Below are 26768 nucleotides of genomic sequence, written 5' to 3' on the forward strand. Positions count from 1 at the left end.
TAACCTAATCAGTATTAAACACCCTTTTCTTTAACACTGCACCATATCTTCCTGTAAAATGTACCTATTCAAATTCCTTGTATTTACACAGTCAGGTGCTAGTGTGTAAAGAATGCATGCATCTGCCAGTGAGTCAGGGAATATGCTTGGCTATTCAGTCAACACAGCCCTGGCGCAGCATGAAGGAAGACACCCCATAATGAGTTCTCAGAGGCGGAGCCCCCTACCTACAGCGGAGGCTAATATTCCTCCTGTGGATTTGTTGACACTCCTCAAAGCAACTTTAAATCGAAGGGCCGCAATTTATGCAAGACTGTCAGCTCCGATTGACTCAGCCGAGGCTTCTGTGTCATTGGAAAGTACAGCACTTCAGTGAGTCATGCCTGCCACTGTGGTTTAGCTTTGACAGAGAAGAGCCAAGGATCACGCAGCACAAGTGACACTTCCGACTGTCTGTAGAAACATCGCATGGCCTTAGCAGTGCCCTGACTTCTTCTAGGCTTGAAAAACACTCCCATGAGGATAGCCTACAGGGAGCTGTTTCAAATTGGATACAACCCGTGGCATGGCGGGTGGTGTGGAGCCCTATATGTGTCTGCCGACTGTCGTGCGAATAACAGGGAAATGAAGAGCCTTATATATGGTAGATTTCATAAGAGCTAGGCCATGAATACTATCCAGTTGCAAATAGGGTTTGACAGGAGCATTGGGGTCATCAGACAGTTAAGTTATCTGCTGTCTGCCTGTGGATGGCAAGTTTTTGACGGAAATGGAAAGACTTCAGTAAATTTCTTGCCGATAATAGTATCCTTATTTAAAGGTGGACACAGCGATTCTGGAAAACGCTTGTTGTCAAAAAAAAGATGTGGTCAAAATCAGTCAATATCTCCTCACGATCCGCTACCTGAAGGTACTTATTGCGAGCTGAACTTTTTTAGGGGTTTAATATACGCAGCCTAGGAACTGTGTAAACTGGTATGTAAACAAATGATAAGTATACAAAGGGAGCCCACCGTGAGAATAATTTGACAAAAAGTGATTTTGACAACAAGCATTCTCTAGAATCCATGGCACAACTAGATTGGATTAAGACATATACCGAACTAGACACTTGAACGGGCCGCGTCACTTGTCTAAGTATGCATGGCCTTTCAGGAATCGGATAAATGTCCGATGTATGGCTGTCTCCACTATGCTAGGTGGCGCTGTAGCCCTTTCAACAAGTGGTTATAGGGCCACGTCCGGTTCTTTTCCGGCATCAACCCTACTATTTTTTTACGTCGTCTCCTTCCACTTCCTTGTGAAATCCTCCGCAGAGCAGGCGCCGAACGCAAACTCCAATATGGTATATCCGATCCCTGTATACATGCAGAGAGAATGCCGACTATGAACGAGTTATCTAGGTGTTCTTATCTGACTTCGCTTGTCCGTTAATGTGCCGATTTGTGTGCAAAGTATATCGGATAAAGGTGTTTACATGCATTTTACAAGTCCTGTTGAAGTCCTAGAAGAGAATACAAATAAATAAAGGAGGGAATAAGCTTTCAATTTTCAAGTAATTTAACACCGAGGTTCACTATGCCCAGCATAGAGGCATTTTGCTTTTAAAAAACCGGGGAGCAAACCAGGCTAGAGCTAACAGACGAATGCATGCATGGGCACAAATGGGATGAAAACCTTGTTTGCCCTGGTTTATCGAGGGGACAGAAAGGCAGACGGCCTGGTTAACCGTAATTGGGATGTTGTTACAATAAGTGGTTGTGCTGCAGTAGCTGTTTATGCAGATCCATGCCTTAGAGCATGAGCACTTTGTCACAGCCAGTAGCTCTCAAATTATGATAGATGTGGCAGAGGCGCTGTTTATTCATTTAATGTATTTATGCTTTTAATTAAAGCATGGAATTTAGCATTACTCTTAATGAGCTGCTCATGCAATTAATTAACTTTTAAAAGGTCACGGTTGGTCATTTGTCAATAACAGAAGGAGAAGAAAGATTGCATTTCACCTGCTTTATGACATGCATTCTGTAGTGTCAAGGAAAATGTGCGGTTGGCGATAATCTGTATTTGTATTATTGTAAACAAGTCCCATGGCATGACCAAAAATGTGTTTCTCATTACCGTACTTTTCGGCCTACAAGCCGCGACTTTTTCCCCGTTTTTCAACCCTGTTATTACACAGCACAGTATATATTCTGTAGCTACTGGGGATGGGCGTTAGTAATCGAGTACTCGAGTACTCGAGTACTCCTCGTTTCAAATGATCTCGATTGGTGGATGAGGAAAATCGTTTTTTGTTTTTGTTAGTGTTTGTAGCCTTTAGGCCGGCCGGCGGGCCGTCCCTATTTTAAAATGTTATATACGTGTACAAAACGGCACAAAACGGATGTAAAGTTTAACAAAATTAAATATTTTGATCCAAGTTAAATAAACTAAGCGTTGTGTCAAACAGAAACCGCAAATAACTGCCACCTCCGTGCAGCGCAGCCAGTGTGTGGTCTCCACAGCACCGCGGAGCTGAATGCGGTGCTGGAAAACTTGGAAAGGCACGTAAAGAAGCCAGGCTGACTTCGGGCACATTCGAGCAAACGATAAGAAGCCTTTATTATGGAATATAGGATTGAGATTCAAAAGCCGACGGTGTAACGTTCCGTTAACGAGGAATTAGTCGCGGTAATTAGTCACGGACAGGAGTGAGCATACGCGGTTCGATATACTAGCCTACTACTTCTACTGCTTTGATGAGTTATTTAGCCTATCTATGTGTTTAAATTGTAGGACAATAATTGTATTGTATTTGCTGCCCTTCTTATTTAAAATGTCTATTTTGAATGTTAGCCAACTGCAGCCCATGCTTTTTTTCTCTCTCTTTTTTCTCTCTCCACCGCAGACCTACTCGATCGGTTTAAATTGTGGCCCGCTTATTTAATTACTTTCAGTTAGGAAAATGTGTTTTAAACTTGTGGAAAATAAATCCTTAATATCATATGGCAACTGTGACTGTTTGACATAAGCATTGAGCGCTTTATTGCGGTCAACCGTTGTTCTGTAGACAGATGCGTTGCGTCCTAAAAATAGAAAAAAGTTTAACGAGGAATCGATTGATCCTCGAGGAATGCAAGCGATCACACGAGTAGCGAAAACACTCGTGCCCATCCCTAATAGCTACTATTGCACAAAATGGTAACACTTACGTACGTTATGCAAATATGCAACTTGTTTGTTGAAATGTTAATAAATGGGAGCTTCCTCAAGCAGCCATCTCTTTCCCGACAATCCCCTCTGTGCACGAACTCTTACATATGGTAATTAAACATTATAACACCTGCGGCTTATTGTCCAGTGCGGCATATAGTATGGAAAGTACGGTACTTTCCGACTTCTCTACCATATGTATGGCCTTCAGCGCTTGATTGACCCAACGCTGATCCACTGTTCTGAAACCAATAACCCAGATTTGCTCTTCTCAGAGTTGGCCAACTGAGCGCAGGATTAAACTCTTCCTGAAATACCCCCCTGGTCAACCTTTCAGAGAGGTTTTTGTTGATCCAGCTCGTCACTGCGCAACAGGACTTCCTGTATCTTATTCAGAGTCAGATCATCTTTATTGTTGTCACTGTTGTCCTTCACTTTAGTCAGAGAGTACATAACCCTCCAAAACACAAATTCAAACAGACATCCAATTATGGTAAATTTCCTCTGCATGGAAGAAACCATGAACCAACAGTGGATCTTACCTCTGGCATATTTGTATGCTTTTTGTTTGTTTGCATTTACTGGAGTTCTTGTCCGAAAACAACACATTACAGTGCTTTCTCTTGAGTTTCACCCGAGCACTGACAACATATCAAATAAGCTCTCGTAAGAATTCTATGTCACCATGTGTGGCATTTCTGAGGCTATCCAATTGTGAGTATTCAAATTATGGACGCTCTTGAAATACCCTTATATCTGTCTGGCAAAACACATACTGTACATGTTCTTACATTTCAATAATAAAACAATGTCAACACAAATTCCTAATAATGTATAATGTGAGAAGAAGGTTGTTTGTTGAATGCAAGCTGATCTAAATATGTAAACTATTAAATAGCAGGCAGGAGCTTTCAAAGGATTGGCCTAACCACCACCACCACTACCCTTACTTTTAAACTTTGTATAAGGTCAAGCAATGCTTCTCAATAGTTTTCGAATATTGTAGTTACTTTGTGAATGCAACTATTGTAAGTTAAACCACTGCCGGCAGATGCATTGACGTCTAACTGTAAAACACAGGAATTTAATACAGGGGTTGGAAACTGGTGCAAATTCTATTTTCTTTACTATGTGGACAAGACAGACAATGTATTCACCCATAGGTTTACTGGGATATGCAGGAGAGAATAAGGCATGAAGTTAAAATCAATAAAAGCCCAGAAGAGACAGCTAAGTGTCGCTCTAACTGTATCTAACACGTTATATTTCCTGTGTTAAACAGTGTTGATATTATATTTCTTTTTCATGCTGTGTCTCATTCACAGTTCCTGCTGTGATAACCTGAACCTCCCTGGTGACTTCAACATGGTTTATCTGCTATGATCAAATTAAGCAACTGAAAGAACTTCAGTGAAAATGTATTTAATGCCTTACACATAAAAATATTGTCCTGTATGACTATGCATTATTTAGTTTGTTCCTTCTCTGCTACACAGTAGTGCGGCTTGCTAAATAACATGGGTTCCTCTCGACTGCTTCACAACACAATGGTGGGACTTTTGTAATTGTTTGACATGAATTTTGAACCTAAAACTAACATAAAGACAGCGTTTTCAGTTCAATGTTGCAGTTGGTAGGTATAGCAGACTGCTTTGGTCTTAATTGTCCCAGATAACATCCAACTCATTGTCTATACTGATATACTGGAACAATACAAACGTAGTATAATTACATAAATACATTCATATCTGATGTGAAGGCAGCCACCTTTCTATGCACCCTGCAAGACAATTAGGTCTGTATTTAATGTAGAGTTTGTGGTTGCATTAGCATTGCTTTGATTGTTCTTATCTACTAACCTACTCCAAGCATTTTCTTGCATGTAAATGGGGCAACAACTTTCAGTGCGTTTGACCCATTTAATGTGTACTTTAAGGAGTGTTGATGGTATGGTGTAAATTGAAGCACATCATTGAAATGGATAAATACCATTAATTTACTACAAAGATAACACCTATAATTAAGGTTGATATGATATGTAACAGAGGAAGCACATCTTGCCTTGGGGCAACTTGTCTGCTATGTTGTTTGCATGCTCAACACGCAGAGAGAACAAAATCAATGTTCCATATGAACATGACTTATACCAATGCCATACGATGAGATTCAGCTATGGAAAGCAAAAGGTCTGTAGATATATATACATATATATCAAACCCGTTTAAGTATATGATTTCCAAGCGTCAGATTTACTGTCTCCTGCCGCATCTACGCAATGTTAAATTAGCTTGTTGTACGTTTCACCTTCAAATCGTTCATATTCATCCATGGTGCTATGATCCAATATGCTGGACTTTATATTGGCATCAATACTAATCAAATTACTTTTGTTTTAATCACCAACATAGGTAAATTGTATTATTTTTTTGACCTCACTTTGTTGACACCAGGTTGAAATTATACTATTGCCTAAAATAACATTTCCCTTAAAGGTGGTTCAGGAAGAAAAATGGTACTTTAAGCTAACTTCCTGTCAGTGACTGCAGTTAGCACTACCTCACCACATTATTGCACTATGACCTTCAAGAGGCGAGTCATCTAGCATCATCTCAGATCCGTAAATGCGATAACACAAGATAAAAACCATCAAAACAGATTTTACCTGCTCCGCCATTGTAGAAGCATAAACATTCAACCCTTTGTCGCTCTCTGCGCGTGCACCGGCAGTGAGACGGGTGCCGGTTTGTAGCCTTCTCTCTTCTGATTGGATATCAAGTTGTGGGATCCCAGAAAAGTTCATTTGCCGATTACATGCAGAGCAGGTGACTGAGAGATCAGCTTTATGAAACGCGCACACTATATAAGTGATCACTGTATGTACAGTATATAGCAATTTAACACATATATTAACATAAATATATCGCTCACTTCACCTTTAATCAGAAGGGCCAAACCATGAATAGCTAAATTGATGCGTGTCCACATTCATTTGCCAACATCGTATAAAGAAAGGATCTTCAAGCTATACAGATTTTTTTAAATAGCAAAAGAAAAATATACAATTTTGTTCATTATGTTTAAAACCTTGACATCGGGAATCATCACAATTGGCAACAGCATGGAAGATGAAGAAAGATGTGTGCATCCCATTTAAGCTGTATTCTACCTCTCATTTCTCATCTTGAAAAGAACACCTCCATCCTTACTGTCATGTTCATTAATCATGTAACTTATGTAAGTCTCTTCAATACAGCTCTGATTGTGCAAAGATGGGAGCTTTTTATGTGAGCAGGAGTGTCGGGAGAACAGATGTTTCACATTTACTCTCTATGTTTCCAATCCTATTGGCTTAGTTCTTCCCTTTCCCTTTACACATGGGAACTTTAATTATCACCTTGGGTTATGTTGAAATAGATTTCCTGACATGTTTAAGTGTTAGGAGCCTTCTTTCACACCTTTCGAGGAGGAAAAGTGTAAAGTTTCATTTTGAGCCACTTACATAGGATTCTTTACATTCTGTCATACATTGTTGATCAGCACTCAATGAGAAAAAAACACTTTGGGAATGTCAAAATATATGTTGATATACTGAATATAGATGTATGCAGGATTTTAATACCTACCTACCTAGTCATGGTTTACAGTATCAATCCATATAAAGCAATCTTCAGGCATTTCAAAGACCCATAAAGACCGCCTGTTGTATCATATCTTCCACATACCTCAACCTTCAGCTAGTGGGAAAAGGAAATAGCAGCAATAATGTACTTTCTTGAGAGATGGCAGGGAGAATGCAGCTTTAAATGATCTGCCAGAGGCGATTTGTCTCATTGCCTTTAGTGATGGCTCTAAAGACAAAATTGGCTTCAAGTTTGCCTCGTTTTGTTTTCCATTTTTTCGCATTTAAATTGAGGCCTCTTTTCAGGGAGCGAGACTCTGTCGCTCTGTATTATTTTTTTTTTTAATTTCCTGGGTAATCTATGTGAAAAAGAGGTCTCCATCCCACTTTGCCTCAGTATGTTGTTTCACAGAAGCGTAGCATAATAAGAAAAATAAATAATGGAAACACAATTCATATCCATCTTATGCATTGGCTCTAAGCTCTGCATAAAGAATTCCAAAATCGAAATATGATAAGATGTCAGAAGAGTGAACTGCAATCAGGCTCACAGTAAAAACAATGTAAAGCCTTTTATTCCAACTCGCATTTGTGGTTGACCATGTGGAAAATGAAGGTAAACTGAAAAATATCCTGTTTTGAGTATGCCTTCTTTTAAACTGGCTTCAGAAGGACAAACCTGCCTTGGAGCTTTGCCAGTAAACTCTCAACTACATTATCAAGTTAAAAGAGTTGCACTGACCCAATCTCACAATGAGCATGATGGAATAATATAAAACGACATGTTTAAGTGCATGATAGTCTCACAATTGAAATTTAATTTCATAAATGCACTTGTGGCCTACTGAGCTGATCATGCAAGTGCTAAAAGTATTGGCTGTTACATCAGGAGAGAGATCCAAATATTGTAGAACTTTTTTTTTTACCACTAAGACATAAATCAAAGTGCTTCACTTCTAACTTTATGTTTTACAGTAGGTGCTCTATTATGAGTTGCAACTCCTGGAATCAAACCTCTCAAAGTAATTGTTCCTGAAATAAGAATAGGCTTCCCCTTATTGCTTAATAATAGGACAGTACATTGAGTTATAACAAGAGAGTGATTATAAGTATAATGGTTAAACACATAATTTAATATGTGGCTTTATTATACGGAGAAAAATAAAGCTGTGTCTGTTAATATGTTCATATCTTCTCATTCAGTTGTATTTAAAAAGAGCTATACTGCATATAGACTGGAATAAAGAATAAAGATTCAACACACTTCATTCATGCCTTTTATAATAGTGTCATTTGGACAAACCAACAATGTTCCTATACTGCAAAAGTAGGTGAACAAGTATCCAAAGGGTTTTTGTGTGCTTGTGTGTTTTTTTAACCTTTATTTAACCAGTAAAAATCATTGAGATTAAAAATCTCTTTTATAAGACAGTCCTGGCCAAGACAGGCAGCAGCACAGTTCCAGAGTTACAGACAATCATTTAAAAACAACAGAGAACATATAAATAGAGTCACAGTCAGAACATCATCAAACAAAGCATGTACAGACAGAAGAGCTTCAACATCATTAAGTAAGGACTTGAACATGTTTAGAGAAACCAGCTCCTTAAGTTTTAGCGCATGTTGCAGCTGGTTCCATGAAAAAGGAGCAGCATAACTAAATGCCCTTTTCCCAAGTTCAGTACGGACTCTACACTGTGTGCACAATTATTAGGCAAGTTGTATTTTTGAGGATACATTTTATTATTGAACAACTGCAGTGCTCTCGGTCAATCCAAAATGTTAAAGAACCTAAACCTGAATGTTTACGAAAGTAAAAGTGAGGTTTTGTCTTTCTTACGAGAATATATATATATTTTGCTATTATTAGGCAACTATTAGTAGAGCACCTACTCTGTGGGCGGCAGTGGCGAAGTGGGTAGGAAGATTGCCTCTGGAGTGCAGGGTCGGAGGTTCGATTCCCCGCCTACCCGCCACATGTCGAAGTGTCCCTGGACAAGACACTGAACCCCAAATTGCTCCCGATGGTTCAGAAAGCGCCTTGCATGGCAGCTACTGCCATCGGTGTATGAGTGTGTGTATGAATGGGTGAATGTGGTAAGATATGTAAAGCGCTTTGGGGCTGAGAAAATCGGCTAGAAAAGCGCTATATAAGTCAAGTCCATTTACCATTTACCATTTACTCTATTATGAGTTGCACCTACAAACCGATGCTGTTTTTGGATAGGAGCTAAATACTGGAACAATACATCTTTAAGATAGTTTAATTAAAGGTATTCAAAATATTAATACAGAGCAATCCACATAATGGCTCTCCAAATGTTCTGATGTCATATCCACTAGCAGAGTTTGCACAGAAAAGGACAAAAGGGAGAACAGTATAATATGTTGTAGCATAACTAGCTCTGCATTTTTGTAAGTTTAAAACAACTCATCAGCAGTTTTCTGAGTTAAGACCAGGGAATGCCCTTTTCCAGGAGCCAGTTTTGTTCTTAGTAAGAGGTATAGCGTTTGTTTTTGTTGATATTACTCTCTTTATATTAGACATAAGGGTCATGGGGGCGCCTTTAGCGCAGTTGGTAAGGCGTCCCCCTCCCGGGCCGGGCCCAGCAGCAGACCCGGGTTTGATTCCCACCCGCGGTCGTTCTCTGCATGTCACTCCCCTCTCTGCCCCATTTCACCTCTGTCTCTCTGCACTATCAATAAAAGCATAAAAATGCCCGAAAAATATCTTAAAAAAAAAAAAGACATAAGGGTCATAATACAAGTCAGTATTGTCTGACCAGTTTTCAGGATCCCTTTAAATAGGTATCCCACACCAGCATGGAGGATTTTAAAAGCAGGATTAAGGACCATTTAACAACAAATTGCACATATCTTGTCAATGAGCACTGACTTGTTTTAAGCGGAATTGTTGTTATATTGTGATTTTTCTAATTGTGTTTTGTATTTTGTTTTGAAATGTGAAATTGTATTAGATTTTAATTCGGAAAGCCTGGTTAGAAAAATAGTATTATGATGATTATGAACAGATATGCATGCATCATAAGATATGATTTTAATGTATTATTTAAAGAAGACAAAATAAAGGAAATGTGAAAAAAGTCAAGTACATGTATTCGACTGTAAGAAAAAAATAGTTAGCTATGGGTATAATCTTGTTGTGCAACATTCAAGCTCTTATTGAAACACACTACTTCTAAATGTGTTACCCGAGGTTGAGCTGTGCTATCAAGATGAGTGGTGCCGGCTTGTCTTAAAGTTGCCCACTAAACAATTAACCAAGTCACTATACATTGCCAAGTCAACTTTGACCTGTGGGATGGCAGCCGAGTGTACAGCGTGTTACCTGTAAACCAATTAGCTAGTGTTGACGTTGCTGCAGTTTGCAGTCTCATCCTCAGTGAACTCCACCCACGTCACATAGCGGTCTAGTGGGAGAAGGGCTTTAATTGCTGCCCCTCTCCCTCTCCCTCTCCCTCTCCCTCTCCCTCTCTCAGTGGACTGAGGCATAAATATGCTTAACTCTTGTTTTCCTATGTAGTGCAAGCAATACCAGTTGGTTCACTGTGTCAGATATGTAATTACCAATGGACCGTTAAAGAATAATAAAAAATTTAAATTACTTTTTTTTTCTTTTTTTTTCATCAATACCCGTAACGATAAACACATTTACTCATGTTAATAAAGATTTCAAACATACCTAGTACTAAATGATCACTTATAAGTGTGTATTATTCCATATCTGATTTTATAGTGTGTACTAGAAAACATGACGAGTTACCGTTTCTTGAATTAAGTCAGCTTCAATTGAAGAAAGTCTGGGCTTTATGTCTTTTATTTTTGTTGTTATTTTACCTTAATTTTTTACCTACTGAATGCACTATATTCAGCACTTTGGACAGTGCAAACTGTCATAAATGTGCTTTTATAAATAGATTTTACTTACTTACTTACTTACTTACTTACTTACTTACTTACTTACTTACTTACTTACTTACTTACTTACTTACTTATTTACTTATAACTCACCCCAGGCCCTCTGGCACAAATCACCCCAACCCCAGAATTTTGGATAATAAGCATGATGCAGCAGTTTAGGGCTGACATTGTGCTAACTATATAGACACAAAGTGTAGCATACTAAAGCACTAAAACATGTGTCAAATGTTTTCAAACGTGTCTATAATTGTTCAGACACATTAATCAAAAAACCTTGATCATGGAAATTTTATTTTGAAAGGCAAAAACAGTTTTTTTAGGTTAAATGTGCTTACATCTTATTCCATGTTTCTCCCGTCTTTACAGGATGAGACAAATGGATGGCTCTTCTTAAATATGTGCTCACATTTCCAATTTCTTCTATGGTTTTCTAGAAACAAGGGGTGGCACAACTTCCCAACCGGCACAACTTAGGCCACTCTCCCCTATATATAAAATAGAATAGAAAGTAAAACTAGATAAATTAAAATGAAATGTGCAATGTGATAAAAAATATTTACAATGTGCAATATGCACTTTTCTTGTCCCAGTATACAAGCATAGGAGGGGAATTGATTTATTGACCAAAGTAAACTCCAGCTTTGCTCCCATAGGTGGCGATATGACCCCTTACAATGGCTTTCACTAGCCTGGTCCAACCAGACCATCGTACTTCATTTCATTTGTACAGAAGGTCTGGAACTGCTGTAATTGGCAAACATTCACTCACTTGGAGGCGGGTGTCTGTTGAAGTTTAAAACTATTGGATCTGCCCAGTGCCACTCTGGATTAGCCAACCAATCACATAACGTTTGGTCGTCACGTGTGTCATGAGCCGGCTTCTGATGGTGCGTTCAAGTTTTACAGGGAACTCGGAAATTTCCGACTTCACTACATATTGTAGTCTATGGATCTACCGGTACCTGGCAACGGTAACTTGTTAGAGCCTAACATTTAGTTATTTGGACGAGAAAGGTTGTAGGCGTCCATACTTTCCCGAGCAGATGCACTGGAACACAGACAGGTCGGAACTTGGAACTACAAAGTCGGAAATCTCCTTCTTCCGAGTATAAAGGAATGCAGCATTCAACTGAAACTGGAGCGCGACTTCGACGTCATCGTTCTCAGCCACTCGCTCTGTTCGCTGATTGGACGGCTGTAGATTAGCCGGAGAAAACTGAGAAATGCACTGCACACCCAGACTGACTACTGAAGGGAAAAGGAAATTTGGCCAGAAGTAGGTAGGCGGACGGAGCCAGGCTTTCACCTCGATAGTATTGGACCCTTTGCGGTTGACATTTTGCGTCAGCGAGCGGCTAATGGTTAGCGTGCGGCTAACAGTTAGCGAGCGTCTAACTTTTTGTTGTTGCTGTTCGCTGTGTCTTTCTTCTTCTTTCCTTTGTTGTGGTTGCAGTCTGATTGATATATACAGCAGTAGTTCGGCTCCCAATTGCATTATCCGGGAGTGCTGGCTGGACTTTGAGAAATTCAATTTAGTACGATTTCAGTTGGAATAACATGTTAACATGTATTTAAAAAGTCTGGTTTTGGATGTTTCTAACACAATAAATAGATTTTCTCTAACGTGGCTGTGTCTTAGCCTCATATTTTGAATTGCTTTCAGTCTCTCTTTAAAGCCTTTGTCAATTGTCACCGCCCCGTCTATCTCAGGGGACGTTTCCTCCTTGGTGTCACTCTGTGCTCATGTGCTAAGGATAGCCGAGGATAGTTTGTATCAATGCGCCTGTTTGACCTTCTCCTGTGTTCCCGTTATGTAACGTAGACGGCTGAATGTCAAGCGCCTGTCTTTGGAGACGGACAGCTAATCAACCTCCACCCTCCGTCCGCATGTTGGGCACGCCATTTCTAATCTTTTAACTTTTATTTTTTCTATCATTTACCCACCAACAAATGTTCTGTGTCGCCTTACCTCCACATAAAGGTGAGTATCCAAGGTCAGATCACAGTGTACACAAATAGCCTAGCGTTTAATTTGTATGATTATTTTTATCCTTTTTCTTTCTTTTTTTTGCAGTGCTGACTTGTCAGCAAAAGTGAGCAGCAGGGATGGATAGCTGTGCCTTGAGGGTAAAGTTAGGCTGATAGAGAGGTACAGACATACAGGCTGATACAGACATACAGGCTGATACAGACATACAGGCTGATACAGACATACAGGCTACTCCCTTATGGGACTGGTTTGATTGCCTTCTTCACTGCGTTACCCCTTTTCCTTCCTCTGCTCACTATACATCAGCCTATCAGGTGCCATCTGTTCTAGGATCACATGAGAAGGTTTGTTGTTGTTGAAACCACCTGCTTCACAAACTTAATGAATCTAGTGGCTTGTATAAGTAACAATGACACCAATGTCAGGAGGGAATTCTGATTTATATATTCTATTATTAATTTATATAGTAGGGGACACATCAAGTTGATTTATTTTGCTTTGGATTGCACTGTACATAACATTTCACAAATGTAAAATTGCAGCTGTTATGTAAGGTCATAATTGGTCCTTGAGGCGTGGGTGTCCTGCTAACTAGTCATTTAATGGTGGAGCTGACTGAGGGGCGTTGAGTGTCCTTAATGAGGTCAAGGCCAGCTGTGAAGGAACTTTTAACCAGTTTTTAGCTCATACATTCTGGAGTCTAAGGGTCTATAGCCATGCTAGTAGCTATGTAAGGCTGTGCTGTGCTTGGACCATACTATCTATGGCTTAGACATAGTGTTGCTCCCAGCTAGATGACAGCATGGCAGTGTGCTTGCTGTGAGATGTTGCCCATACAGAACAAGAGTAAGATCCAATGAATAATAGTTTGGCCTGTGACATTATTCCTTAGTTAGTTTCATTAAAAATATTGTTAAAAGCCAACTCCAGAAAGAGAGTGTATTATTGAGCAATGCTGACATTGGTTCACTACAACAACCAAAAATATTACAAGAAATAATGTAGTACACTATGGATTACATATATTTTTAAGGATCTTGAAGATTGGAATTGAACCACACGCTACCATGCCTAAAAGGTATACAGTCTGAAAATAAACAAATACTGTAGAATCAAAATAAATAAGAAAACATCTTAGTAGGAGCCGAGCATCACGGTGTCCAAATGTGTGGAGGGGCATTGCATTCTCAATAGGCTTAGTCATATCATGTATCTATGTACAGTTTAGTCAAGAATTGAGCGGCTATCAATCGTTTTGCACAAAAAAACGTATTATATTCATACATCATTGGCTGCTTATGTTTCACAGTAGGGCTGTCCCCGACTCGGAATTTCAGTTTACGAGTGAACCGGGGAGTTGGAGCGCAGCTGAAGCGCGAGCGTGCCCGAGCCTCGGCGAGCCGGTGAGAGAGAAACAACACAAACCGGTGACGGCTGCAGAGAATGGTGATTCGCGCGAGTAAAAAAGACAAGATGCTCGCGGTCTACGGGGGCTTAATTGTTTCCAAGGCGACCTATCTTTACTACAGCACATAGCAGAGCAGAATCAATAGGCATATATGGTGCGCAATTTTAACAGCGCAAACGTACATCTGCTTTGTTTTTTTCTTTTGCCATTTCCTCTTTAGTTTTGACCACTATTCTTCTATGGCGTTTGACGTGACACATTACCGCCACCTATTGCCCTGGCATGATAACGTCAGTGTTTTGCTCTTATTTTCTCTTTTATTATAATGTAGCCTGTCGGCATCGGATAACCTGCAGGACAAATAAAAAGCAAAGACTTCGCTTTGCATGGCCGGTGGTCCAGACAGACATGTCCTGTCAGATCTTATTTTCCAACGACGCTTGATTAGACTAGGCCTACATACAGTATGTCGTTGTCAGTGTTACAATGAGATGTTTGATCACTAACTTAACTTACCGTTGTTTGGCGAAAATAGTTCTGAATGTCTTCTCCTTTCCTTTTCTTCCCCGACATTCTTCCTTCAGCCGCATTCACAGCGCAGCAGCTGAGCTGATTGATTCTGTCCCGAAATGACAGCAGAAGCTGTTTTACCGCTCTCAAATTAAGCAACCCACCGCTAACCGAAACACAACCCACGACAACCAACAGGAAATCACTAAATACATAAAGTGGGACTATACAGAGGCAACGCATTAACCCTTTCTCATCGTTGTCATATTGGTGTGGACAATTTCAGCACATTTGAATATTGGTATGGACACGTCCACACCGTAATACGCAATTTTACGCCCATGAGTCATAGTGAGACACACATTCATTCTACTCTGGGCTTTAATGCTTAAGCCCAGTTCAGACCAAAGATTCGCCTTGCAACTGCTTGCAACTCGCAACTCCTTGCGACGAGAGGGTTGAGATGTTCTAAAACTGGACCTTGCGATTTGACATGTTGAATCTTCTGCGACGGCTTGCAACGAGCAGTTCACACCGCTGCGATTTACCCCCCGCGACGTTCTAAAACCGTCTCATCGCAAGCAGTTGCAAGGCGAATCTTGGGTCTGAACTGGGCTTTACCCTACAGTCGAGGAAGATGCGTCTGTTAAAAAAAAATAATAAATCATTGCCCTTGAATCTGGTGGATGGGGGTGAAGGAGCATCCGAAATACATGAGAGGCTCTGACATTAGAAGTGTTTAATAAACCCACTAACCAGTGCATGAGCCAAATATGTTGGCAGCTAATCTCTCCCACTATCCCCTCTCTTTTTATCTGATGCCTTCAGTGTCGTTTGAAAAGACGCAATGCATTGTGGGGCGGTTTGAGTTGGAAAAGTATCCTATCGATCCATACACAAAATATTCCCGGAAGTAAGTACTCATCCGGGCATTTTTCGCCGACACAAACTTGCATACACAACCACAACATACTCAAATTGATGTCAAAATGAGTACGAGTAGGGCGTTAGTAGGGCTTCTCTCTCCCTCAATGTGGCTGCCTGGGCATCCTCTCTCTCTCTCTTTGATAACAGTCAGTGAAATGGTTCAAATGTCCAGAGAAAAAGCCCAGATGCTTGTTGTTTTCACCATCAAGGCCTTTGATCAGTTTGTTACTTGAGCTTGTAATTGTGCCTCCACTCTTGAGCGCTAACCCCTAGCAAGTAGATTAGTGATGGTCTCTGCTAATTGCTAACTCCTTTACACCTCTCTTTTCCTTATAGTAAAACAGCTGTGGGTGGCAGGGGTAAATGTTAGTTTCTTGTCAATTTTCTATACCAATAGACAGCCACTGAGCCTCGACAGAGTCTCACCGTTCAATAATGCTAACAGACGTACTATTATTTCAAACAGTCGCCTACTATCTCCAGATATGTTGCAACATTAGTATAAATGTGGAGTCACTGTTTCTGGCCACTTTGCAGGTTTAAGTCCAATATTCATATAATGTTAGTTTAGTTTTTGCCACCCCTAACTCCAGAGGGAAATATATTGCCCTTAAGCCACTAAGTGCTCCATTATGTTCACCACCTAGGGTTTCTTATTTGTCTCTCTGCTATTTGGTGCTGGACAGTTAGCACTAAGTCGGTGCCAAAGCTGACAAAAAACAAAACAAGTTTTACTGCGGTTTAAAAAGGACCCTAATGATAGGGGTGGGAATTATTTTAGAGAACAATAATGTTGTAAAGAGCTTCTTTAGATCTGAGGGGCACTGCTCCATTGTTAATATAAGGAAATGGCATAGAGCAGCTATTTTTAATATGGATACATTACATAGCATTTTGAAAACAATCCCTTACTAAGCCCTATGAAGGAAATCATTATGACAAAGATCAAATTTAGAAGTACAGAATGTGATATTTTAAAGTAGAACTCATTACAACAACCAGCATGTTTTTTCCAACCTTGTTTTCAACTTTTCTAAATGTGGACATTGTGTTTTTCCTTTCCCCCCTCTGCAGATATTCTTATACCCTGTGCCCGTTCAATCAAGTCACACAGAAAAGCACTGCAGGAACAGAGGTGTCATTAGGGTAAGTACTTCAATCACCTCCTCCTTTGTCTCTCCACAGTCAAAAACTCAAACTGTGACCGGCCAAGGGTATATCAGGGACGGTGGGAAATATTAGAAATGCAGTACCAAGAACTAGATGTTAACAAGTTAACATTTGGAACTTTAAGGTTTATGAAAATAAATAAAAAACGGCTTAATTATCCAACTTACATTATATTGTCCTTTTATCGTGCAATAAACCATCTAAATTTGATTGCTCTCATCTATACCAATTAGGTAAATTCACATGACAAGCGTTTCTCATTTCACGAATGGACCTGGAAACAAATCCCAGCGCTGCACTCCTATGACAGCTCTTTAATAATTGTTACAGTGTTCATATTACGTTACCCTTAGAGCAATATTTGCGCTATTGATTTTTTTTTTTTTTAATTCGCATTCAATCTCTGTTAGATTTGATATGACCTTTAATCAATCACTAAGAGATCTCTATCATAGTTTTAATACCTTTTGATCAATGACAAGCAAGGAGTGAGTTGTATATACTGCTGGGGTTGTATTTCCTCAACCTCCAAGGGGTTTCAATTTCATCTAAAGGATTACGCTCTCGCCTTTGACTGGCCCCTTGGGATTGGCTATGTCCAATGCTGGTTGTTGTGTGTATCAAAATGCCTGTGTGCTATAAAAGATGCCACTCTTTCCCCATAGAAACTTTGGATATCAAAAGACATGTTCTTATTTTCTTCTCCTTTTTTTCCTTATCCCCCCCCCCCCAGGAGTGTCAATATACTGATTGGAAGTGAAATTGCTTTAAAGCCTTGTTTCCACTGAGCGGTGCTTTGCAGTTCGGTTCAGTGCGGCTTGTCACACGTTTATTTGCATTTCCACTGTCAAAAGTTGGAAAGGTTGCAAAATAAGCGAACTGTGGGGTACAAAGCCTTCCCAAAGAGTCCCAAAAGGGTGGAGCTACAAACTGCAGTCTGTTGATTGGTCAACACAATCATCTTTACGTGCAAGAGACAAACCGGCGTGCGTAATCTATCCGGAAATAGGAAAGAGTTTTGTCTTTGTTTATTGTGTGGCGTTTTTCCCCCTCATTGAATTAATCAGCGGGCTACACTGTGTCCCACTGCTACACTGTCACTATAGTTAAGTAGCTGCCGAGGCCTACCAAGTTAGGGTACTGGTGTCAGTGGAAAGGCAAGCCAAGTCTAGGGTGACCGTGCCCTGCCGAACCGTGCCTTACCGAACCAAACCGTGCTGCTCAGTGGAAACAAGGCACAAGGGATAACTTTCTTGGTCAAATATTTTTCTACCTACTTTCTTGAAACAGTGGCTGCCATTTCACTGCAGACGTCTGCTTATTCATTAACATAACACCACCTTTTGCTATTTTCTCATAATTGTAAAATCTCTGTCAAACAGATAAGAGAAAATAATGAACATATCATACTCTTTTTTTTCTTTTTCTTTGTATTTACTATTTATTTTCTTTGAATTTTAAATTTGAGGTGACAATTACGGCATGTCACCTCGCTCTCATTTCTCTGATCTCTCATTAGTGTTAACCGTCAGTGATCAGACACTTTTAGGGGGTGCAATTACTGAAATGTTATTCCATCGACATTGACACCTATCTGGGAAAAAAACAAGCTTTTATGATAGGCTGCAACTCCTCCCTAAAGAGGAGGAATCAATAGTGGTGCTGTTTTGGTTGTAGCCGGCACATTAGACTAACGACTTGTTGTGCGAACAGACAATACACAGGCTTAAATGGCCGCGGAACATTTGCGTCAACATGTCAAAACATTTATTCTCCTTTGAGATGTGATGACTTATTGATGACGTATTGTTTTGGCAGCTGAATATCACGTTACAGATAATTCATTTGCAATTATCCCCTTCCTTTCACACGTAGTTTGTTTTTGCTCAGATGGGCAATTTAATTGGAATCAAAAGCAGAGCTGTGATCTTTTTTGCACCGCCACCTCCCACACTACCCACTCACTTTAGGGGCGGAAAGTGCAATGCTTCACCATGTTTTTTAGCGCAGGAAAGAGGCAGAACAGAATGCTAGCTGTGAGTAATGTGACCCCGGCGCTGCTTTCTGCCTGTCACTCATGATGCTATGGAAGGCCGGACCAAATGGAAGCAGCGGTCAAAACAACGTCTCCGAGTGTTAGTCGTTCAGTCTGGCAGGAATCGCTGCTAGAAAAGAACTTGGGGGAAGGATTTCAAATATATGATTTTTATTTTTTAATTTTTTTTTACTTTTTTACTTTTACTGTATATATATATGCAGTATATATATATCATGATGAAACTCTGCTGATTGGTAACTTAAGAACAATTATTTTTTATATAGCTATATTCATTTAAAACATTGTTTGAATACATATGCAAATTTGGCAGTTGTAACTAATTGTGCACACTATTGCATCATATTTAAAAAATGTATTTAATTTTTACAACATAAAAGTCATAGTGTTACAGTACAGATGTTGGATGCAGCCTTTTTTCATTTTATAAAAATTCATCTTAAAAATGCATTTTCTGCATGTTTTTGAGAACAAAATGTCTCATAGATCAGACAATGAACTAACAACTGAACAAATCCGTCGGCAATAACCTTCAGAATAGTGTTTGAATGATTATAGAAAGTTTAGCTGATGTAAGTACTCTAGAAGTTGATATTTTTTTCAGAGTATTGAAAAAAACTAATGTTGAGATAATGGCCGTAAAGATGGTTGTGTAGGAGAAATATACAGATGCAAACAGACAAGGTTTAGTCAAATAAATGCCTAGATGTACATTTTGGACCTTTTTATTAATACGAGTATGTTATGGAAGCAAAATAGACAAAAATCTCTAAATTGACCCATGCTTGAAAAAACGATGGTGTCAAGCCTTAAGATGGAATGTCACTGAATGCAGGAAATATGGAGTTGAGTTCTTAATCATCAGAGTGCCTAGAAGGATGTTACATTTTTACTCGATCGCCACACGTTGACTAAAAAATAATGCTAGATTGATACTACTTGCTATTTCGCATGCAAAAATGAAAACACCTTGTCTGTATTTCCTGGCTGTAGGCAGGTAGTGCAGCAGCAGTATATGATGTACTACACTAGAGAGTGTGTCGTGAAGGAGGCATATATGGAATGCTTTTTGGGGGAAGGAGGGTGATGGGGCGGTAACATGAATCATAGCTCGCACGTTGGGAATAAAGTTCATTTTTTATCCAGACAGACCATCAGTCAGCCCCCTTGCAGGATATGGCTGAGCCTTCCGATATCAATCTGCATGGAGGCATCCTCCTTTTCCCCAGGGAGGGTGAGGGGAGCGTTTTGATTTAAACGGCAGCATTTATCACACCTGCTTCACTCGCCTAAAGGACAGCCATGTGAGAAAGAGCAGAGTGGAGGAAAAGGCATTAACATGTGTGGCCCGTCAAATGGAATTGTGACTACCGTGACAAGGACAGTGCTAAATGCTTGCTTGTACCATTTTGACTAATTTGGATTAGCTATGTTGCGTTTCCCGCATTATTAAAAACAGGGGCCTGAATTTTGATTACCACTCATGGCAGAGCCCTCAGTTTGTGAAGTGTGTCAAGGCTCATAAAAGTGTAAATTGTTCCCTGAGCCTTAACCTTCCTTCATGCTTGGTTTTGCAGCACAGTTGGCGTTAGACCATTAACTTTACAAATGTACCTAAGGAACAATAAATCAGCTCCGGGAACACTTTTCCTTTGTAGCTTGCTTGTTCTGTATATTGTGGCCACACACACACACATGGCCATACAGATTTCATAAGGCACCACAGTCATACTGTATGCTCCCAATTATCTGTAAATGTAGATATTATACAACTCATATGCAGCCTCCTGATTTCCAATGTCTCTGTTTTTCCATTTAGCTTTTTTCATGCCTTTCGGTCTCAGCAGCTCAACCACTTCCTGGAATGGCCGTTGTAACAATAACATCAGCCACAATAATGATAATGGAGGAGAAGAAAATGCTTGCATTGCGACAAACACCGTCTCACTGTGACAGCGTCGTCCATCTTCATAATGTGTCCCACCCCCACCCAGAGGCAGACATGGTGGGTACAATGACAGGACAGCAAACACAGACTTTAGTAAATGCAGTCCGCCTAAAAAGACAAACTAAATGACACGCATGTAAATGAGCGATGTACGGACGACACACAGACCAGGTTCTGTTTGTTACCATCTTGACTTTACACTTGGCTTAAAGGAAGAAACAGCACACTCAGAGTACATTGTGTACCATACAAACAGAACATTGATCACCCTGTTGTCACATTCATTTCCCACAAGCCCCATGGTATTGATGTGCGTCCCTACGATGTCACAAGTGAAGAGTGTGTGCTAGCAGTGATCATAAATAATGATGTGTTGAGGCTCCGAATGTTTGTTGTTTTTTCAAGAGTGCCCATTTCTGAGGCCACAGTTGGTGGAAAGTATTCCTTTGAGTGTCTTTCAGGCATAGTTGGTGAGGGTCTTCTTGAGACCACTGTTTCTCTTTGCTACTAGTTTTTCTGTGTTTGGCACAAGGCAATCTTTTACTTGTTTACACATTTGCCTTTTTGCTCAGTGTTGTTCAGATAGCAACTTTCTAGCCATTTCACATTTATGAATATTGCCATGAAGAAGACGATAAGCTATAGATGTTTCATCATTATCTTGCTGTCTTGTCTCCCACATTGCAAACTTGTTATCAGCTTAACATGACTTACTTTAAGTCTATAGCCATTAGCCTCCCAAACAGTCAAACCTGAAGAAGAAATAAAAAGTGCATGATATGTGTTATATGTAAGGTGATATAGCATGGCATTTTGGCAAATTAACATACATCCATGGTGCCCACAACCTGGCCTCAAAAGAATGATAAGTGAGACGATTGTTAGCGCTTCACCATGACACCTACAACTGATTGTTGTTTTGGTAACTGTACGTGGCAAAATAAACAAGGGCTAGAGCGACATTAAACACAGGGCAAAAAAAGAGAAGCAAACAAATGGAGAAAAGCAAACTGCGTAACATTATTATTGTTTTATTGCTTTCTTTTCTTTCGTTTAATGTGTGGTACGTAAGGGCTAGTGTCCAGTTTATATCTTGCTTTAATACAGTATTTAGCTTCTGTACAGAAAATCACTTAGCTTTTACTACCACTTATTTATTCTTACTTTTATTTCATTTTGAACTTTTCTCCTTTTTTTTCTCTTTCTTGTTATTATGCTATCCTATTTTATATATATGTAATTCATTGTATTGAAGAGGCTGACTCAGGGAGATGTCTTGTACCTGCGCAAATGGCAATAAACATATTCTATTCTATTCTAACAGCTTTTTGTTGTTTTCAAAAATGTAATTGACACAATAACATGGTAATGGTAGACCACAGGAACATAATTGAACGCTCTGACATTAAACCGCTGTTGTGAGAATGATCACAAAACGCAGAGTGAAGTCAAATGAAGACGCTAATTCACACAGGCAGAGACATGGAATGTGCTGTCAACGACAACTTTATACTGACATAATACATTTCAGTATAAACAACACAAAACAAACGCAGCATTTTTTTATTTTCAGTTAGTACTGAGCATCCATATCACATAGCATATATAACCTCATTGAAATCATCAGTTTTAAGAATAACAGATCACATTTTAATTTAAAGGAAAGTATTTTGTCAACATCCAGTGATTAACTTAGTGTTTAAGCCATTTCCTACCAACAAACGAAATAACTAAAGAATACCCCAACTCTTTAAAGAATGCCCTCGCAACAGTGTGAAGTTTGAAATATTTATGTGTCCCCTTTGAGAGTTAGCCTCATGTTAACACAAAATAGCCCCGCTGCAATAATATGAAACAGTCGGGATTCGGCCAGGAACAAGTAGTTTGAACTCAAAAACTTCTATTCTGTATCTTAAGGCCACTGCAGGTTATGACACAACTAATATGATGTAAACATTAAATAAATAAAGATTTTAACCCTAGCGTTATCCAACATCTAGATTTTAGTTTTTTAAAGAGATGTAAATGTACATACAATTAGATGGATGTGTCCAAATATTCATATTTATTCAAACATTTCTGAAAAAATTGTAAACAACATATAGTTTTTTGAATGTAAGTAATGTACTGGCAAAGGTACATGATGATATCTAGAAGTAAAACATGTTACCCTTTTTACCCGCAATGTCTCGCCTCAAAGCAAAAACATAAGAGAAATATTTCAAATGATCCTTTCAAACAGGCCATTCAAGAAGAAAAATGCGGAAAAAAATGGAGATGAAAAAAAAAAACAAAAAAAAAACATGAATCTTTAGACCTTATTTATTGTGAGCAGACAAAACCAATGCATATTTTCTTCCAGACGGAGAAGGTTGGGGTTATTTCAATGTGGCTGTTGAGGAGGAAGGGATCAGTTGAGGGGTGACTCAATGACTTTTTGTTTTGGGACTCCTGGGAAATAAGGTGGCCCGGTAGTCGGGGGTTACGGGTCGGCGTGTGTCACTGCAAAGTTGAAGGAGCTAGACCTTTGAATTGTGCCGGGGTCAAACTGCTCTGCTCTCCTCATCATGAAGGGCACACGAGAGGGAGGGGGGCGGGGCTAGGCAGGCAGCTCGCTTATTCATCCTTCAAACTCACAAACATGCTGCGTTTGGCAATGCAAGCTTGGCACATGCTCAACATCCAAAAGCTGAAAAGCAGACAGACAAAACAGGAATAATAATAACTCTTAGACTGTGTTGGGCAGACAGGAATATACACACCATAAAGCAACAGACAGTGGAAGATGTTCACCTCTCCGGTTATAGATGTAGGTATCACCGTGAAACTTTACCAATTGATTACCTACATTCAAACAATCATTTTTGTCTGTCTTTTTTTTCAGAAATGTTTGAATAAATGTGCAACTGTGGCAATATCTATGAAATGATGCATCATTACATGCATGTACATTTGCATCTCTTAAAAAAACAAAAAATCGAGATGCTGGATAAAGCCAAAGTTAAAATCTTTATTTCATTTTTACAACTTATCTGTGTCCAAAGTTTGTACTGACCTGATTTTGTATACTCACGTTTCTTCATGTTATGCATAGAGAAGCAAAATAGACACAAATCTCAAGATTGACCAGTGCTTTTATGTTTTTTGCCTCGTCCTAAAACAGGCAAAATATAACTATCCTGATATATGTTTATTGTTCCTGATGCATGGGCTATATGTAGGCACATACAGTATAGGGCTACTGTGTTACCAAGTCAAGGGATAAAAAAGAGGACATTTTGAAACTAAAGGAAAAAAGGCTATTAGTGTTGTCAGTTACTGCTGCAGGTTCATATCGCTCAGTATTCAAACCAACAGGTCTCCCTTGAACTGCTTTATTGAACAGTGGGTTTTTAAAAAAGAGAAACAGTGGCGTAGTGAGGTAGCCTAGCAACATTGAAACCACAGTGAATGACTGTGTATGCCCACTGCAAAAGAGCCAGGCAGTTGAAATGACAGAGCAGAGCAATCCCAGAGAGAGTGGGATGTGTGGCCACCGTGGAAAATACAAATAGGTTGGCTGTTTGTAGCGCTACACTGTAGACTAGACATACGCATGGCATGCTGGTTATAGTTCTGACTCTCTTTTTTTTGTTTTTAGCTATGTGCAGGCATAGCATAAAGAACAGTCTTTTCACAGCTACTGCCAGGCACACGTTAAAACCAGCACTAGCATTGTTATTTGGCCACTATACAGCTACATGTAGCGTTCTTAATAAAATATCTCCAAAATATATCAAACATCCCCATGTGCTCAGAGAAAGAGTTGCAGCAATGTGAAAGCCTCGAGGCCATCCAAGTCCTTGGAGAGGCCTTCGTTTGAATGCTCTAGCTGAGCAAATGTGTTGGGGAGAGGCATGGCAAAATAAGAAATACATACGTTTGAACAATGAATGTATACACCAAGTATTATACCTAGTGTCTATTAAAAAATGTATTTCATAAGAAAATTATATCACGTCCCGTCTCCTCTTAGGATCAATTACTGTTCACTTACAGGTTTCCACACTGGCTGCGCATGTATAAATAGTAGAAAAGCACTGTGGATAATTATCTCAATAGGTGGCCGTTTTATTGCAGAGCAAATCACAAGGGAGCTCTCAGATTATTACTGTAAAACTGCTCAAACACAAGCAGGCTACAAATGAGCACAAAGAAACTGAACAAAATCCACCTGCACTTCAACACCTCTTCACAAAATAACCTCAATTATCCACTGCTATAGCCTAAAATACAATCTGAAATTTCTTCTTAAATGTTTATTTTACCATTCTTTTCTGCTTTCACTTACTAAGCATTGACTGTTAGCATTCTTGATCATGCTGGTTGGTGTTCAACGTGCGTGCTAATTAACTCCATGGGCGTGCTACGTGTAGGCATAGCATAAAAATTGTGGGTTTTAGGGAGCTGAAGTCCTGATGTCACCCCCCATCCACATTGTAAGATAAATGAGCACCGCCTGGGCATTAACGCTGCACCTTAATGAGCCTAAGGAAGGTAAACAACATTCAGCACAAAGGACTGTTTTTAATTGCAAGGAATTTGAACATTTTGGAAGGATGTATGATGGTGTTGAACTGCAGCAATGCTTTACAGGAAGGGAAGAAGTCTGTTCTTTTTTTAATGATCATAATGGCTGAAAAGACAAAAGTCTAACTTAGTGATACATTTTCAACATTTTCCAATAAGCAGTTTCGGTAACACTTTATAATAACTATCCGTTGTAACTCGTTAATAGATCATTAGTAAACTCTTAATTAATGATTATTAATGGTTTGTTAGCAGTTTGTTAACGATTTATAACAATGGTAGATAGTTAATAGCTTAATAATTGAATCAGTTCATCTGGGACGAGGCTGAAATAGGCTATAGACTATACACAGTGCATGGGCAACTGAGGGCAGCCCCATTTTCAAATATTTTTAAATAAACTCAATACACACTGTGCATGTCATGGACTTGAACGTGACGTGATCAGTTAATCTCGGATTACCTCCCAGATGAACTGATTCAATTATTAAGCTATTAACTATCTACCATTGTTATAAATCCTTAACAAACTGCTAACAAACACTTAACGAATCATCAATAATCATTAATTAAGAGTTTACAAATGATCTATTAACGAGTTACAACGGATAGTTATTATAAAGTGTTACCGCAGTTTCTATTCTACAAGCGGTCGATGAAACAGTGTGCTACATTTCTTAACACATGCTTACATTATGTTGCTATCCTGATAAAATGACGAATGGCTGTTTGTTTCTTTACTGTTTCTCAAAGTGTATCTCAAGAAACAGAAAACTCTTCTCAAGAAACAGGACAAGGTTAAATCCTGCACATTTAATATCCATTTCTCTACAGCCACAGTCTGCAGAAATAAATCGGGCTGACAATGCTTTAAACACTCTAAATGTACCTTTATTAAACATCAGATCCTTGGCAGGTAAAACATTCATAATTAATGATTGTATTACTAAGCACAATCTTAATTGTATGTTCTTTACTGAAACTTGGTTAGACCAGGTTAACAGCTCAGCTGTTCTTATTGAGTCAACTCCCCCAAACTTCTCTTTCATGAGTGAAGCCAGAGTTCACAAGAAAGGGGGTGGAGTTGCTATTTTGTTTAATGAATCTCTCTAATCCAAAAAGATATGTGATGGAAATTATTCTCTGTTTGAATATTTGGCTCTCCAGTTAAATTCATCCGCCATTGTTATTAATATAGACCAACCTTAATATTGCGCAAGCTTTTTTGATGACCTTGCTGAACTGCTGTCTGTAATCTGTATTGAGTTTGACTATTTATTAATTGTTGGAGACTTTAATATACATGTTGACAAACCCGAAGACAGAATAATAATGGATAGGATATATAGCGCTTTATTGCCCAGGCACTCAAGGCGCTTTACAGGGTTCCAGGTTCCATTCATTCACAGACAGTCATACCGGTGGTGGTAAGCT

General features: G+C 39.3%; 1 protein-coding gene across 2 annotated transcripts in view; it reads left to right on the top strand.

Annotated features, from left to right (window-relative positions):
* LOC307269558 (glucosidase 2 subunit beta-like) overlaps window positions 1-26768 on the top strand; it is a 159413-nt gene that overhangs the window by 112076 nt on the left and 20569 nt on the right. For both annotated transcript variants that reach the window (XM_080052538.1, XM_080052539.1), the window contains one exon: window positions 16666-16737. In XM_080052538.1, coding sequence (XP_079908664.1) covers window positions 16666-16737 — 72 coding nt within the window. The remainder of the gene's footprint in view (window positions 1-16665; window positions 16738-26768) is intronic.

This window comes from Ammodytes marinus (genome assembly GCF_949987685.1).
Source record: "Ammodytes marinus genome assembly, chromosome: 23".
Lineage (NCBI taxonomy): Eukaryota > Metazoa > Chordata > Actinopteri > Uranoscopiformes > Ammodytidae > Ammodytes > Ammodytes marinus.